We start from the raw sequence: 14,583 nt of genomic DNA on the forward strand, positions 1-14,583 counted from the left end.
TGAGTACACCGCTTCGACAAAGATTCCTGTAGCTGCTCGCAAAAACGTAGCACTCACGAAATAAAAGTTGTTGTCCATAAAGTTTGTTCTATACATTCTACTTCCGAACTTCTAAAATGTCACCCAAGGACGTATTTCAGACAGTTTGCACCATCTGCTTAAACGTCTGAAGGTGAGTAAGTGAGTGAGTTTAGTTTTACGTCACACTTAGCAATATTCCAGCTAGATGGCGACGGTCTGTAAATAATCGAGTCTGGACCAGACAATCCAGTGATCAACAACATGATCATCGATCTGCGCAGTTGGGAACCGATGACATGTGTCAACCAAGTCAGCGAGCCTGATCACCCGATCCCGTTAGTCGCCTCTTACGACAAGCATAGTCGCCTTTTACGGCAACCATGGGTTGCTGAAGGCCTATTCTACCCCGGGACCTTCACGGGTCAAACGTCTAAAGGTGTACGTTGCATTGCTCTATTAAAAGTCAACTTCTGTGTAAATTTACAGGTGGTTCTCTGTAAACGGTGACGTAAGATCGATGGTCTACCTGGAGGTTATAACTTGACTCTTTTTAATTTTTTTCAGTTTCTAATGAATTTGTGGACTCTGTAGTCATCCATGAAAACAGGATGATGTGGATTTCCTCAAGTGTAAGTCTACGATTCTTTCTCACAGCATGTGGTTACATAACACTTTTCATATCCAGCACCAGGGAATGTGGACTTCAGTTGGCAGAGAATACAGAGGGCCGATCTGTCGTTTTGAGAACTATTGCTATGAGGTTGTGCCAAACTGAATGTGTCCAAGATTCCTTCATATTTTCCTACTGTCGTTGGTCAAGTGACGAATTCAAGAGAAGTGAGGTAGCAGGACTATATAGTGTCCTGTCTGAGACTCAGCACAATGTAAGCTATGTTATTATATTGATTATGATATGAGTCGGTGCGTGGAGATGTGAGTTGTTGTGTGTTTGTGTTTGTCATGTATTATCGCGCATGTCTGTGTGTTATGTGTTATATTGTGTGTATGGTATGTGTTGTTGTATATCAGTGTGTGTCTGTGCATGATATATGTGATTGTGTGTATGTTATGTATGAAGATGTGTGTCTGAGTATGTCATGAGGGATTATGTCAGTGTGTCACTTTGTACATAATATGTGATTCTGTGTCTATGCATGTTATATGTGTCAATGTGTGTCTGTGTACACTCTCGTAACAGTTTCCAGTGTGTATCGGTGTCTATTATATGTGTCAGTGTATGTTATGTGTGATTGTGTGTTTGTGCCAGTGTTTGTCTTAATATGTCATGTGTCTCTGTTTGCGCCTGTGCAGGTTATACGTGACACTGCGTGTCTGTGTATGTTATGTGTGATTTTGTGTCTGTGTATGTTGCATGTATATGTGTCAGTTTTTGTCTGTGTTTGCTATGTGTGTCAGTGTTTGTGGGTCGTGACTCTGTGTATGTTATGTTTAACTTTGATTCGATGTGTAGGTGTAGGTTATGTGTGTCAGTGCCGGTTGGTGTATGTTATGTGGAATTGTCTCTGTGTGCATGTGTATGCTATGTATGTCAGTGTGTGTTTGTGTATGCTATGTGTGACTGCGTGTCAGTGTGGGTCGGTGAATGTTATGTAGGAGTCCGTCTTGTGTGTATGTGTATGCTCTGTATGCTGTTTGCTGTCGATGTGTGTGTATGTGTGTGTGTGTGTTTGCTTTTTGTATGTATGTCTGTGTAGTTTATGTGCGACGGTATGTTAGTATGTGCTGATTGTGTGCAGATTGAAATTACAATGTTGGACTACTGTAAAATACATTTATCCATTGTGTAAATGTAATTTCAATCAAAATAAATGATAATCATAATAACTATCATCAACCAGTGTCTCCAGGCAACTCATTGCTTGGTATCTTTTAATATTCAATGGCATTGTGTATAGACATATATAGCGTAAGTGTTGAGTTGATTCCAAAGCTGACATACCGTGACACGTTCCTAAGATCTCTAGTCATGGCCTTCTGTAAGCTAATAGACCGTGTTTTAAACAGTTGTTATGTCTGATTATGCATAACCACTGTACTCTTAAATACGGTGCACCATAACGTGTCAGTGATTTAATATTTACCCTCACATAGGCAATATTTCAGTCATATCGTGAAGAGAACAAATTTGATTCTGAAGAATATCCACATACGATAAAACCCGTCGTCAAAGGACAGCAAAACGTCAAGCCTGTCACAAGTCCAATTTGAAACTAGCATATGTACAAGAAATTGGACAATTTGGACAATACATGATTTAACACAGGCGTTTGTAAGAAGATTTAGTCGAGCTTTAAAATAACAGAAATACTGCTTTTAAAAAATTCGTAAGTTTAAATTTGATTTTGAAAGTTATAATGCCCCTGGTTATAATAATGCCATAACAGCCATAACGTCCTGCTTTTCCCGATTGTGCGATTAACGTGTAAACGTGTCTACCCTTACTCTCTTGCTCATACTACTCTTATTGTTTAAAGGTCTTGTCTGAACATTGTGGGTCCAAAGTCTGTAGTTTGCAGTCCCACTGTGTGGAAGGTGGATGTGGAAAGGTCTGTGTCGAAGGTATGAGCCCCACGTCAATAAACGTGCGGTAGATTTGCTACGTTTTACGGAGCATTACATACATACAGACATAGGTACCGCAGGACGTATTTATGAAGTCAACAAACAAAAAGGATATGTCACAAACTGACAAATGTGTGTCCAAACGTTGAGTACACTTACAAAAATAACGAACTTTATTTTATTTCATTTTTTTTACAAAGGGAGTATACCATAGTGTTACAGTACAACAACAACAATAACAAGAACAAAGGCCTGGTGGCCTATGTTAGTCCCTGGTCGGCCCAGATAGAGCATTTGTATTCCTGAAATGGAACGTACTCCTCCCAGTCAATACTGACCCCTGAAAATGCTACTAACAGACGGGTAAATTACACTGTCACTTCTACAGCCTTCCTCCCACTGGTGATGGGACTTTGGTACACGGAAAGGCACAAATCCCGATAAAAATTATCACCGTTGAACAGTCTCAAATACTTTACTGAGTAGTGTGAACAGAGGCTGGATTTAAATCGATCTTAAAATGGGAAGCTGCCATACCAATGTATACTATCATGACGGAAGAAATTCTCAGAGACCATCTCCGGCCCTTTGAACTGGTCGTGAGCTCATCGCGACAACAACTTCATTAACCGCTGCATGATCAAAAAACTCAAGTGACAGAAGACATGAACCTCCTCTCTCTCCAATATAAATTCAACCGGCTTAGAGACTGTGGGCCCCAGCACACCTCAGCAGGGACAGATAATATAATTATCACTATTAAGACCCTGTACACACCCCATGGGCGACAGTGCGCTATGTTAAGATCGTGCTATATTCTATGTCAGAGAAGAGGAACGTACTAGAACCCCAAGTATCTATCAGTCTAAGCTGATTTTTGAAGTGGAATTTGTACTGCCGCTGTATTATATACTGCTAGTGTAACTATATCATAGAAATGTGTATGGATTCGTAAACTTTTACAACACAGTTGTTAATTTCTTTATTTGACAACTCACTCATTCAGGGACTGATTTCTGGTTACGTCCTGTTTTAAACAACGAGTCAAAGTAGATGCAGATTATATGGCAAGTTCAACCACTAATGTCTAGTAGTAGTGCTTCACATATCATCGTCACTTTAACCGCTTCCATACAGCACAATTTGAAATAGATGAAGAGAACCTTGTGGCAGAGCGCGTCCATTCCACCGTAGGTTGTTGATTCATTAATGACCAAACGTATTTATTGGAAACAGGCGTATTTCACAGTAATACGATAGGAGACTATACGTGACGAATGAGAAATTTAAATGAAAGTCGGCAACATGTTCACATTTTCGTCATCACATCAGTGAGTGAGTGAGTGAGTTAATACTTAACGTCACATCGGCAATATCTCAGCCATATCGTGACGAGAACATTCAACAATGAAAAAGAGCATATATAAATCATAAAAACCCGTCAACGAAGGACAGTAAAACAACTAGAATATCACAATTTCAATTAAAACTAGCATGGAAAGTTAAAACTAATACCACTATTTAGACAATACAATATAAAAACAGACTATAGATCGCCAACAACAGAAGGTAGATCACCACACTAGGAACCATGGGGACTTACAGTACCTTTGCTACCTGCATGGTCCCTAGTTGGATTTACACCATCCCTTCAGCTGCTGGCGATTGTATGAAAAGTTAGCCGAAATTAAAAGAACATGAATGCTACGATTAAAATCCTGGTAGACTTAAATTTACTGTGAATGTTTGTGGACTTACGTACCCTCTCAGGAGGACAATAATTTTACAATACTTCAACCCCCTTTGAGGGTACAGCCACCAAAGATTCAAGTTACTAATTCAAACTACCAATCATTAAAATGCATCTATTTACACAACATAATTTCAAAATTCCACCAAAAAATCAATTTCTTTTAAAAAACCAATAATTAAATGACAACTAACAGTGCTAAAAAGGTCCTTGATAGTTTTGACATTGAAAAATTTATCCCTTGTGATGGAGAATTCAACACAGTCAAGCAGAATATGCTTGACCGTGACTCTCTCATCACAAGGGATACAAAACGGAGGATCCTCACCTTTTAAAAGGTATGCATGAGTGTATCTTGTATGGCCAATGCGACATCGTCGCAAAATGACTTCTTCAAATCTGGACTGACAACCCAAGTATGTATAACCAATGTAAGGTTTTATTTCATGTAGTTTATTTATACCTACTTGGGTGTCCCACTTCTTCTGCATCAGATCACGAGTGTAAGCTCTAATGCTAGCTTTGTAGTCAGAATAAGGAATAAGAAGTGGTGTCACAGATTTGTTAAGTGCTGCCTTAGCAGCAAGATCGGCCATTGCGTTACCGGAAATGCCAACGTGGCTGGGTAACCAACAGAAGACGATGTCGCATTGGCCAGTAGCAAGATCATTATATAATTCAATTATTTCTATTAAAAGTGGATGTTTACAAGAAATATTTTTAATAGCCTGAAGGCAAGAAAGAGAGTCGGAATAGATTATATATTGTTTATGTTTATGGCGTCTTTGAATATATTTAAGAGCTGTTAATATGGCGTTAGCCTCAGCGGTAAAAATAGAACTGTTGTCTGGTAATCTAGAAGATATTGTTCTGGATCCAATGACAGTGGCACAAGCCACCGCGCCACCGTCCTTGGACCCATCTGTAAATAAGGATTTATAACTGCTATATTTATGTTTCAATTCATGATATTCTTGTTTATACTGTAATTCATTAGTTTCTGATTTTTTAAATGTAGTCAGTGTTAGGTCCACTTGGGGCCTAACCAACTGCCAAGGAGGAGAAGAGAGAAGACGGGAAGGAGCTATATTTTCCAGCTCAATGCCGGCAGCAGCAAGAAATGGTTTAATTCTTAAACCAAGAGGCGGTGCAAGCGAAGATTTCATATTGTATAAGTCCTCACACAGAGGACTGAAAACACAGTTATATGCAGGGTTTGACTCACTGGAATATAATTTTGTTACATACTGTAAAGCTAATTTGATACGTCGCTGCTCAAGAGATGGCTCATCAGCCTCAACGTACAGGCTGTCAACAGGTGAAGTTCGAAAGGAGCCAAGACAAAGTCTTAGACCTTGATGGTGAACAGAATCTAAAAGTTTCAGGTTGCTTTTACAGGCTCCACCATAGACAATGGAGCCATAATCAAGTTTTGACCGGATCAGTGATCGATAAAGTTGCAGGAGGGTAGCTTGGTCCCCTCCCCATTTAGAATTTGAAACGACTTTCAACAAGTCAAGTGCCTTCAGGCATTTAGTTTTGAGGGATTTGATATGTGGTAGAAACGTTAAATGTGAGTCAAAAATTAATCCCAAGAACTTGGCCTCCTTTACAACTTTGATGGGAGTGCCATCTAGAGATAGTTCTGGGTCCTTATGTGGCTTATATGTTCTGCAAAAATGTATACAATTAGTTTTGGACTTCGAAAATTTGAAGCCGTTTTCAAGACACCATTTATTTATTTTGTTTAAAAACAACTGCAGTTGCCGTTCAATAGTATGCATGTTTTTACCTCGACAAGAAATATTAAAATCATCCACGAAAAGCGATCCATCAATTGAATCGTTTAAAACTTTTGATAAACTGTTGATCTTGATACTAAAAAGAGTGACAGATAAAATACTGCCTTGTGGAACACCCTGATCCTGATTGTAATGATCAGACAGGGTAGAACCCACACGGACCTGGAATTGTCTGTCATTTAAAAAGTTGGCAATAAATTGAGGCAAACGACCTCGCAAACCAAAGTCATGTAAATCCCTCAAAATACCATGTTTCCAGGTTGTGTCATATGCTTTTTCAAGATCAAAAAAGATAGACACAGCATGTTGTTTATTAATTAGTGCGTTTTTAACAAATGATTCTAAACGCACTAAGTGATCGACAGTACTTCTGTTTTTACGGAAACCACACTGTATATCTGTGATAAGATTATTTGTTTCCAAGTACCAAACAAGTCGATTATTTATCATGCGTTCCATGGTCTTGCAAACACAGCTAGTTAGTGAAATAGGTCGATAATTGGACGGATCCGTATGATCACGTCCAGGTTTAGGTATTGGTACTACTATGGCGTCACGCCATGACGGAGGAAAGTTACCCGATGTCCAAATATCATCAAAAATATTGAGAAGAGTTTCTAGGCAGGATTCCGGTAAGTGCTTCAGGAGTTGATAATGTATGTTATCAGCTCCAGTAGCAGTGTCATGAGCTTGATCAAGAGCAGTATGGAGTTCATGAATAGAAAACGTTTCATTATAATCTTCCCCATTATCAGAATTGAAATTAATAGTTTTCTTTTCTTCTTGTTTTTGATATTGCTGGAATTTTGGTACATAATTAGAAGAGGAAGAGTGTTTAGCAAGGGTTTCACCTAGTTTATTAGCAATATCTGGTTTATCAGTAAGCAATTGATCTCCATGTTTAAGATGATGGACAGTAGATTTAGTACCTTTACCTTTGATTTTCTGGACCATGTTCCATACCTTGGACATGGGTGTCCGAGAATTTATTTTGGACACATAATTTTGCCAAGATTGGCGTTTGTTTTGTTTAAAAGTACGCCGTGCTTTAGCATTTAAAATTTTAAATTTATTTAAATTATGCACCATAGGATGGCGACGGAAATAATGTTCTGCTTTTTTCCTTGCCTTCCTAGCTTGTTTGCACTCATCGTTGAACCATGGTTTTCTTATGTGTGGAACTACAGAGGAATTTGGTATACACTCATCAGCTATGGAATTCAGTTCATCAGAAAAAGATTTAATAGCATCAGGAACGTCAATAAAACGTTCTGGTTTTAGTTTTTCAGCACACAGTGTTTCATATAAAGCCCAATTAGCCTTTTTAAAATTCCGCCTTGATGATGGAGGAACATCAGATGGAGTTACAGCTTTTAATATAGTAGGAAAATGGTCACTTCCACACAGGTCATTGTGGACTGACCATTCGAATTCATTTAATGGTTCGGAATTTGTCAATGACAAGTCGAGAGCAGAATAAGTCCCAGTACCTGGGTGTAAATATGTGTTGGAACCATCATTATAAATACATAAATCATTGTCGGAACAAAAGTCCTCCAACAATTTCCCTTTAGTGTTTGTAGTTACACTACCCCAGAGTGGGTTGTGCCCATTTAAATCTCCCATTATAATACAGGGCTTCGGGAGCTGGTCATATAGAGCTTGAAGATCAGTTTTGGCAAACGTTGAAGACGGCGAAACATAGAGAGAGCATAGCGTAAATGCTACATGTAAAGTAATTCTCACTGCAACAGCCTGCATGTTGGTAATAAGTGATACAGGGCTTTGAATAACGTTTTGTCTGACTAGAATGGATGATCCACCAGAGGCTCTATCACCCGGAGGTGAAAAACAATGATATGTATTAAAATGACGAAGGTCAAATGTATCTGTTTGTTTTAAATATGTCTCTTGGAGACATAACGCTGAAGGTGTAAAATCTTGGACTATTAGCTGTAATTCATGTAAATTAGTCCTCAGTCCTCTGCAGTTCCACTGTACAATATTATTGGAATAAACTATCTTTTGGGGGGATTTATTGGGGATCTACCCCGCACTCTTTTGGAGGGCGACAAGCTATGTGCCCTTGTTTGGATGTTTTCGGAAACATCCATATCTTCCAAGGATCCGAACTTATTAAAAAGTTGGATTTTGTTACTAGACCCCTTTGAGGCTCTTCCACTTTTACCCTTTTGTGAAGATTCACATCTAGATTTAAGCTTGTTTTTCTCAGTTTCTTTCACATTGGATTGAGACGTCCGTTTTGCATTTGTCTGAGATAATTTCTCCTGTGTACAAGGTACATCCTGAACACCCATGGGCTCCGGAAGTACGTCAGCAGTTTGAGTGGATGATTCAGGTAGCAAAGTCTGAGGAGTGTCAGTATTAATCCATGTTAAGTTGGTTTGACAGCAAACAGAAGACTTGATTACATTCACGGTTGGCGAAGGCGATGTTCGGGTAACAGAAGCATAAGTTTCTGTTAAGTCTGATCTTTGGACAAGTTTTTTTGCATCTGCAAAGCTAATGTTTTGAGTATATTTGATTTTGTTGATTTCCATGTTCCGTTTCCAAACTGGACAGTCTTTTGAGAAAGACGAGTGACTTCCGGCGCAGTTAACGCATTTCTTAAAGTTGTTGGTACAATCTTCTGTTGTATGTGTCTGCTCACCACAGTGAGCACACGTGACAGACAATGTACAACTATTCACTCCATGTCCAAATTTTTGGCACTTAAAACACCTTAATGGGTTAGGAACATAGGTATCAACAGCGATGTTACAGTATCCAGCTTTCACAGATTTTGGAGCAGTTGGCGAGGAAAAAGAAAACAAGTATGTGTTTGTTGGAACAGTTTCTTTATTTTTCCGGGTTGTAAACCTTTTGACATGCATGACACCTTGATCTTTCATCTCTGTCCCAATATCTAATTCCGTCATGTCCGCAAACAACTGATCACGATCTCGAATTATGCCTTTGCTAGTGTTGAGCGTCCTGTGAGCTGAGACTGACACAGGAATTCCTACCAACATTTCAGTTGTCATCAGGTTTGTAGCTTGCTGTCGTTTACTACATTCAATGAGAAGAGCTCCTGAACGCAAGCGTCTAACATTTTTGACATCACCCGCAATGCCTTGAATAGCCTTCGATACTGCAAACGGGTTCAACTTTAGTGGTGTCTTATCATGAGTCTCGATCACTATAAAGCGTGGCCAGTAGTCAATTGATTGGGTCGGTCTGTGTTCATTATCATCTTCATCAGGGTCCAGTGGACGTTTTGCTTTTTTAATGGGGGTTTCGTAAGCCATAGTTGGTTTTAAATGGTTCATCATCCGAGCTCCCCACCCACCACGGAGTATCACAAGGACAATGCCAAAGCAAGCGGGCCTCCAGCTTGCAGCACCAAGGATACCCGGATGATATACTCCAGTAGAAAAATCAAAAGATTAATATTTCCACCAGATTGGCCCATGAGCCACCGCCTTCTGGGCATACGACTCTAGGCAAAAACAGATATAAAATGATGAATTTCAAATTACAATCTCCAAAGAGCCAAGCATGAAAAATCAAATTACCAGTTTCATAAATTTTGAGCATGAAATAGTTGTAGCTCAGGGCTTGGCGTGACCAGCCGATTGATAGAACTGGGCCAGTTCTACCACCCGTCTAGGTGAAGTAAGGGCCAAAGTGGTGTGTTGAGCAATAGGAACATTGGTCCTGCTCCCATTGCCCTCAACCACCAGGATCCCCTCCTCCACCGACACAGGGCCGCAACCCACGGCAAACGGGTTGGTGGACCAAATATCCCCCCGGGTCCACTACGGGGGTGTCGGCGAGCTCTTGGCGTTACCCAGCACCCACCACGAGGAGGTGGCTCGCCACGGGTGCCTCATCACATCAGACTTTGGAGAACCTTTGTTTGGGCAGGTGCCAGCAGTGATGTCAAAACGAGGCTCATTATTATTGTCGATTTGATTTGTTCTCATTTGTCAAAAGTCATGTGAACTGGTCAGCTGACAATTCCAGACCTGATTCTTCAAAGGTATTTAGAAGTTGGCATAGTAATACATGACAATTTTATGGAAAGCAACTTCTTGGGTTTATTTTCACGACGTTTCGGGGCTTATCCTAGCTTACTGTTCAGTTCAGCTCAACCTGATGAGGGGGCTGGGGTAAGCCCCGAAACGTCGTGAAAATAAACCCAAGAAGTTGCTATCCATAAAATTGTCATGTATTAATTCCAGACCTGTTTGGTCAAGGTTCATGTAGAACATTCAGAACATCAACTCACACATTCCCGTTCAACCGTCCCGTCCGATGTGTCTTGGTCTCAATCATATGTGGGCAACCCTCTTAAAAAACACATATGCGGCATGTCACCAACATCAGTCAGGGATAAAGATGGGGAACAATATGTCAATTCGAATAATCTCATCGTGGTCGTGTTCAGGCTTGCATTACTGCAACGGGTAGTCAGACATGGACATAGGGTGGCATAGAATTGACTTTCATCAATAGAGATATACTGATGAACAAGTGTGATGGTACATATTGTCCCTGCTCACGTCACTGTAACTTGAGAAAAAATACACATGGAGTTATGTGAATTGACCTTCCATTATCTAATTGTAATTTGAAGCTTCCTTTCGTAAAACCTGATCATACTTATAACCGAACATAATGATGTAAATATATGACAAAGAGCTAGCAATGACGACATCATATGATATCCTGCAATTTTAGTTTTGTAACCTTCATAATCTTTTCCAATATATATGAACGGAAAACTTGTGTTGCAGAGACTTTGTCTTGTGAACTAAACAGCGCCTGTAAGGCAGGGGACCTCCTTAAGGTAAAAGACATCTTGTCCCAAGGTCATGAGGACATTAACTGTCAAGAATGGATTGGTAGAACACCCGTGATATGGGCAGCTGGCGAGGGACATAAAAAAGTGGTTGAGTTACTTGTGAGCAAAGGAGCCAACTTGTCAATCACAGATAGATTCGGTCTAACCATTCTTCACTCGGCCTGCTTGGGTGGACATGTGGAGGTGGTCAATCATGTCCTTTTGCAGAATGTGTTGGATATCAACGGTAGGGTGCGGTGCGGGAGAACAGCTGTGATGATGGCAGCCGAGAACAGACACAAGGACGTGGTGGAGTTGCTTGTTGACAAAGGAGCTGACGTGTCACTAGTGGATGAAACAGGTGATAACGTCCTTCACTGCGCCTGTCGAGGGGGAGATGCCGGGGTGGTGAAGTACATCCTCTCAAAAAATATGGTTGATGTTGACAGAAGAGGATCAAAGAATATGACACCGATTATGGTGGCAAAGGAGTACAAACATGGAGAAGTGGTACACGTACTCCTTAGTAAGAGACCTGATGGGTCACTCAGATATTACAAACACAGAAACATGCTTAAGTCTGCTTGCCGGGAAGGAAACATAGAGGCGGTGAAGTTCATCGTCTCACAGAATACTGTGAACATCAACAGTGGGTGGAGAGAAAATATTACACCAGTATTGATCGCAGCAAAAGATGGACATAAAGATGTGATAGACTTACTTGTGAGTAAAGGAGCTTATGTGTCATTAGCAGATAATGGAGGTGACAACATTCTTCACTATGCCTGTCGAGGTGGAAATGTTGAAATGGTGAAGTATGTCCTCTCACAGAAAATGGTTAATATCAACAGTAGAGGATTTCAGGAGATGAGCCCGCTAATGAGGGCAGCATTAATGGGGCATACAGATGTGATAAAGTTACTCGTCAGTAAAGGAGCTGATGTGACACAGTTAGATGGGGGAGGTGACAACATTCTCCACTATGCCTGCCGGGGTGGAAATGTTGAAGTGGTGAAGTACGTCCTCTCATTGAATATGGTGAACATCAACAGTAGAGGATTTCAGACGATGACACCGATCCTAGGAGCAGCGTTAAAGGGGCACAAAGATGTGGTGGAGTTGTTGGTGAATACAGGCAAACATTTGATATTGGTGGATAATGGAGGTGACACCATCCTTCACTATGCCTGCCGGGGTGGTCATGTAGAAGTGGTGACGTATGTGCTGTCACAGAATATATCGGACATGAACAGTAGAGGATTTCAGAAGATGAGCCCGCTAATGAGGGCAGCATTAACGGGGCATACAGATGTGATAAAGTTACTCGTCAGTAAAGGAGCTGATGTGACACAGTTAGATGGGGGAGGTGACAACATTCTCCACTATGCCTGTCGGGGTGGAAATGTTGAAGTGGTGAAGTACGTCCTCTCATTGAATATGGTGAACATCAACAGTAGAGGATTTCAGACGATGACACCTATCCTAGGAGCAGCGTTAAGGGGACATACAGGTGTGGTGGATCTAATTGTGAGTACAATCCATAATCTGATATTGGTGGATAATGGAGGTGACACCATCCTTCACTATGCCTGCCGGGGTGGACACGTTGAGATGGTGTCGTATGTGCTCTCACAGAATATGTCGGACATCAACAGCAGAGGCTATGGGAATATGACCCCATTGATGTCAGCAGGACAAAGGGGACACAAGGAAGTGGTTGAGTTACTTGTACAGAATAACGCCGATCTGTCACTCACATATGATGGCAAGAACAACATCCTTCATTTGGTCTGTCAGGAAGGACGTTTGGAGGTCGTGAGGTATGTCCTCTCACAGAATGTATTAGATATCAACTGTAGAGGAGTGCAGGATATGACACCAGTGATGCTGGCAGAAAAATACGGACATAAAGACGTGGTAACGTTACTCGTGAGTAAAGGAGCTGACTTGTCATAGGTTTCAGGTTAGTTTACTGTATTGCACCTGTAGTCTATGTAATTGCACCATCCCTGAACTGTCTGCGGTCAGGTCTTTTTTTACTGTTGTTCCTGTAATGTACTTGTCAGTATAAGCCAACGTATATATCACAGATGGATTCTGTTTGACCACCGTTCACTCAGCCTGTGCGGTTGAAGTGTGAACTTTGACAGAGCATATTGGAAATCATGGTAGAGCAAGTTGTGGGAGAACAGTTGTGATGCTGGCAGCACAGAACAGGCGCAAGAGTTCTTTAACGATGTCTTTTTACCGGACTCGTAGTTGTTTTACCTGTCAGTTATTCCACACCTGGGATGACTTTTACCGGAACTCGTACTTAGGTCCTGATGACTTAGTATGTACGAGAGGTACAGTGTCAGGACCTTTGGACCTTTACCGTAGTTCCCCTAGCTCGCCAGACGGGGATGTTCTTTCAATAGCGTTTTAATCAACCTTAGAGATGCTGTTTGAACCTACTCTGCTTGGTACTTAATTAGGGACTTCGGCCTCAAAACTTCAGTCTTAGTCGGAATGCTGGTGCCCTGGGTTTATCTTTTTAGTGACAATCAAATGAGTGTGTACATGCCCTCGACCCCAGTTTTGGGCTCAGACGAGTACCCCCGACTCTCGACTTGGCTCCACATCAATATCAACTTAACCTTACCCTCTACGACCATTTCTATCCAGTTATTGAATTTCTACCTTGATGATATTATTAATCACGTCTTGTCATGATTTGTCCCCGTTACATCTTAATTATCTATATGGATGATCTAGACTCACCTGTGAATATGGATTTGTATGTACTGTATTTACTTCTTAATTGAATATATTCTTGTTTGTATCAGATTTCTTAAACTTTGTCAGAGTTAGGTCAACCTCAGGTCTCACCAGTTGCCAAGGAGGAGTATAAACAAGATTGGAAGGAGATACATTTTCCAGCTCAATAGCGGCAGCAGAAATGATTGGTTTAATTCGTATACCAAGAGACGGAACAAGAGAAGACTTCCTGTTATATAGATCTTCAAGAGGGGTTTCCAGATACATTTCTTTGCAGGATTTGACTCGCTGTAATATTGTTTTATTACATGTTGTAAAGCTAGTTTTGTACGGCATTGTGAAAGAGATGGCTCATCAGCCTCGACATAGAGACTGTCAACAGGCGAAGTTCGAAAGGAGGCAAGGCACAGTGCCTGAACTTCATGGTGGACAGAATCTGAAAGGTTTAGGTCGCCTTTGCAAGCTCCACCATAAACGATGAAACCATAAAGATTGATAAAGCAGTAAGGGGTTGCTTGCTCCCCTCCCCACTTGGAATCGGAAACAACTATTAGTAAATCCTTCAGGCATTAGGTTGTAATATGTGGCATAATATATTTAATGGTAGTGCCATTTAGAAACAGTTATGCGGTTTATACCTTCTACAAAAATGTGTACGTAAGTCCCAGCCAGAACTTTCAAAGTAAATCGTCTTATAATGGTCAGCGGCTGAGGGGATGATGTAAATCCAGCAAGGTTCCATGTAGGTAGCAAAAGTAATGTAAGTCCCCACGGTCCCTAGTATGGTTATCTACCCTCAGTTGTTGGTGATCTATAACCCGTGT

General features: G+C 40.9%; 1 protein-coding gene across 1 annotated transcript in view; it reads left to right on the plus strand.

The window, feature by feature from the left end:
• The window catches only part of LOC137273201 (ankyrin repeat domain-containing protein 50-like), a 54,539-nt gene extending 40,340 nt beyond the window's left edge, over positions 1-14,199 (plus strand). The window contains exons 4-5 of the mRNA XM_067805702.1: positions 10,956-12,931; positions 14,104-14,199. Of these exons, the coding sequence (XP_067661803.1) occupies positions 10,956-12,931; positions 14,104-14,199 (2,072 nt within the window). The remainder of the gene's footprint in view (positions 1-10,955; positions 12,932-14,103) is intronic.
• Positions 14,200-14,583: the final 384 nt, after the last annotated feature.

The sequence above is a fragment of the Haliotis asinina genome, chromosome 1, assembly GCF_037392515.1.
Source record: "Haliotis asinina isolate JCU_RB_2024 chromosome 1, JCU_Hal_asi_v2, whole genome shotgun sequence".
In the NCBI taxonomy this organism is placed as follows: domain Eukaryota; kingdom Metazoa; phylum Mollusca; class Gastropoda; order Lepetellida; family Haliotidae; genus Haliotis; species Haliotis asinina.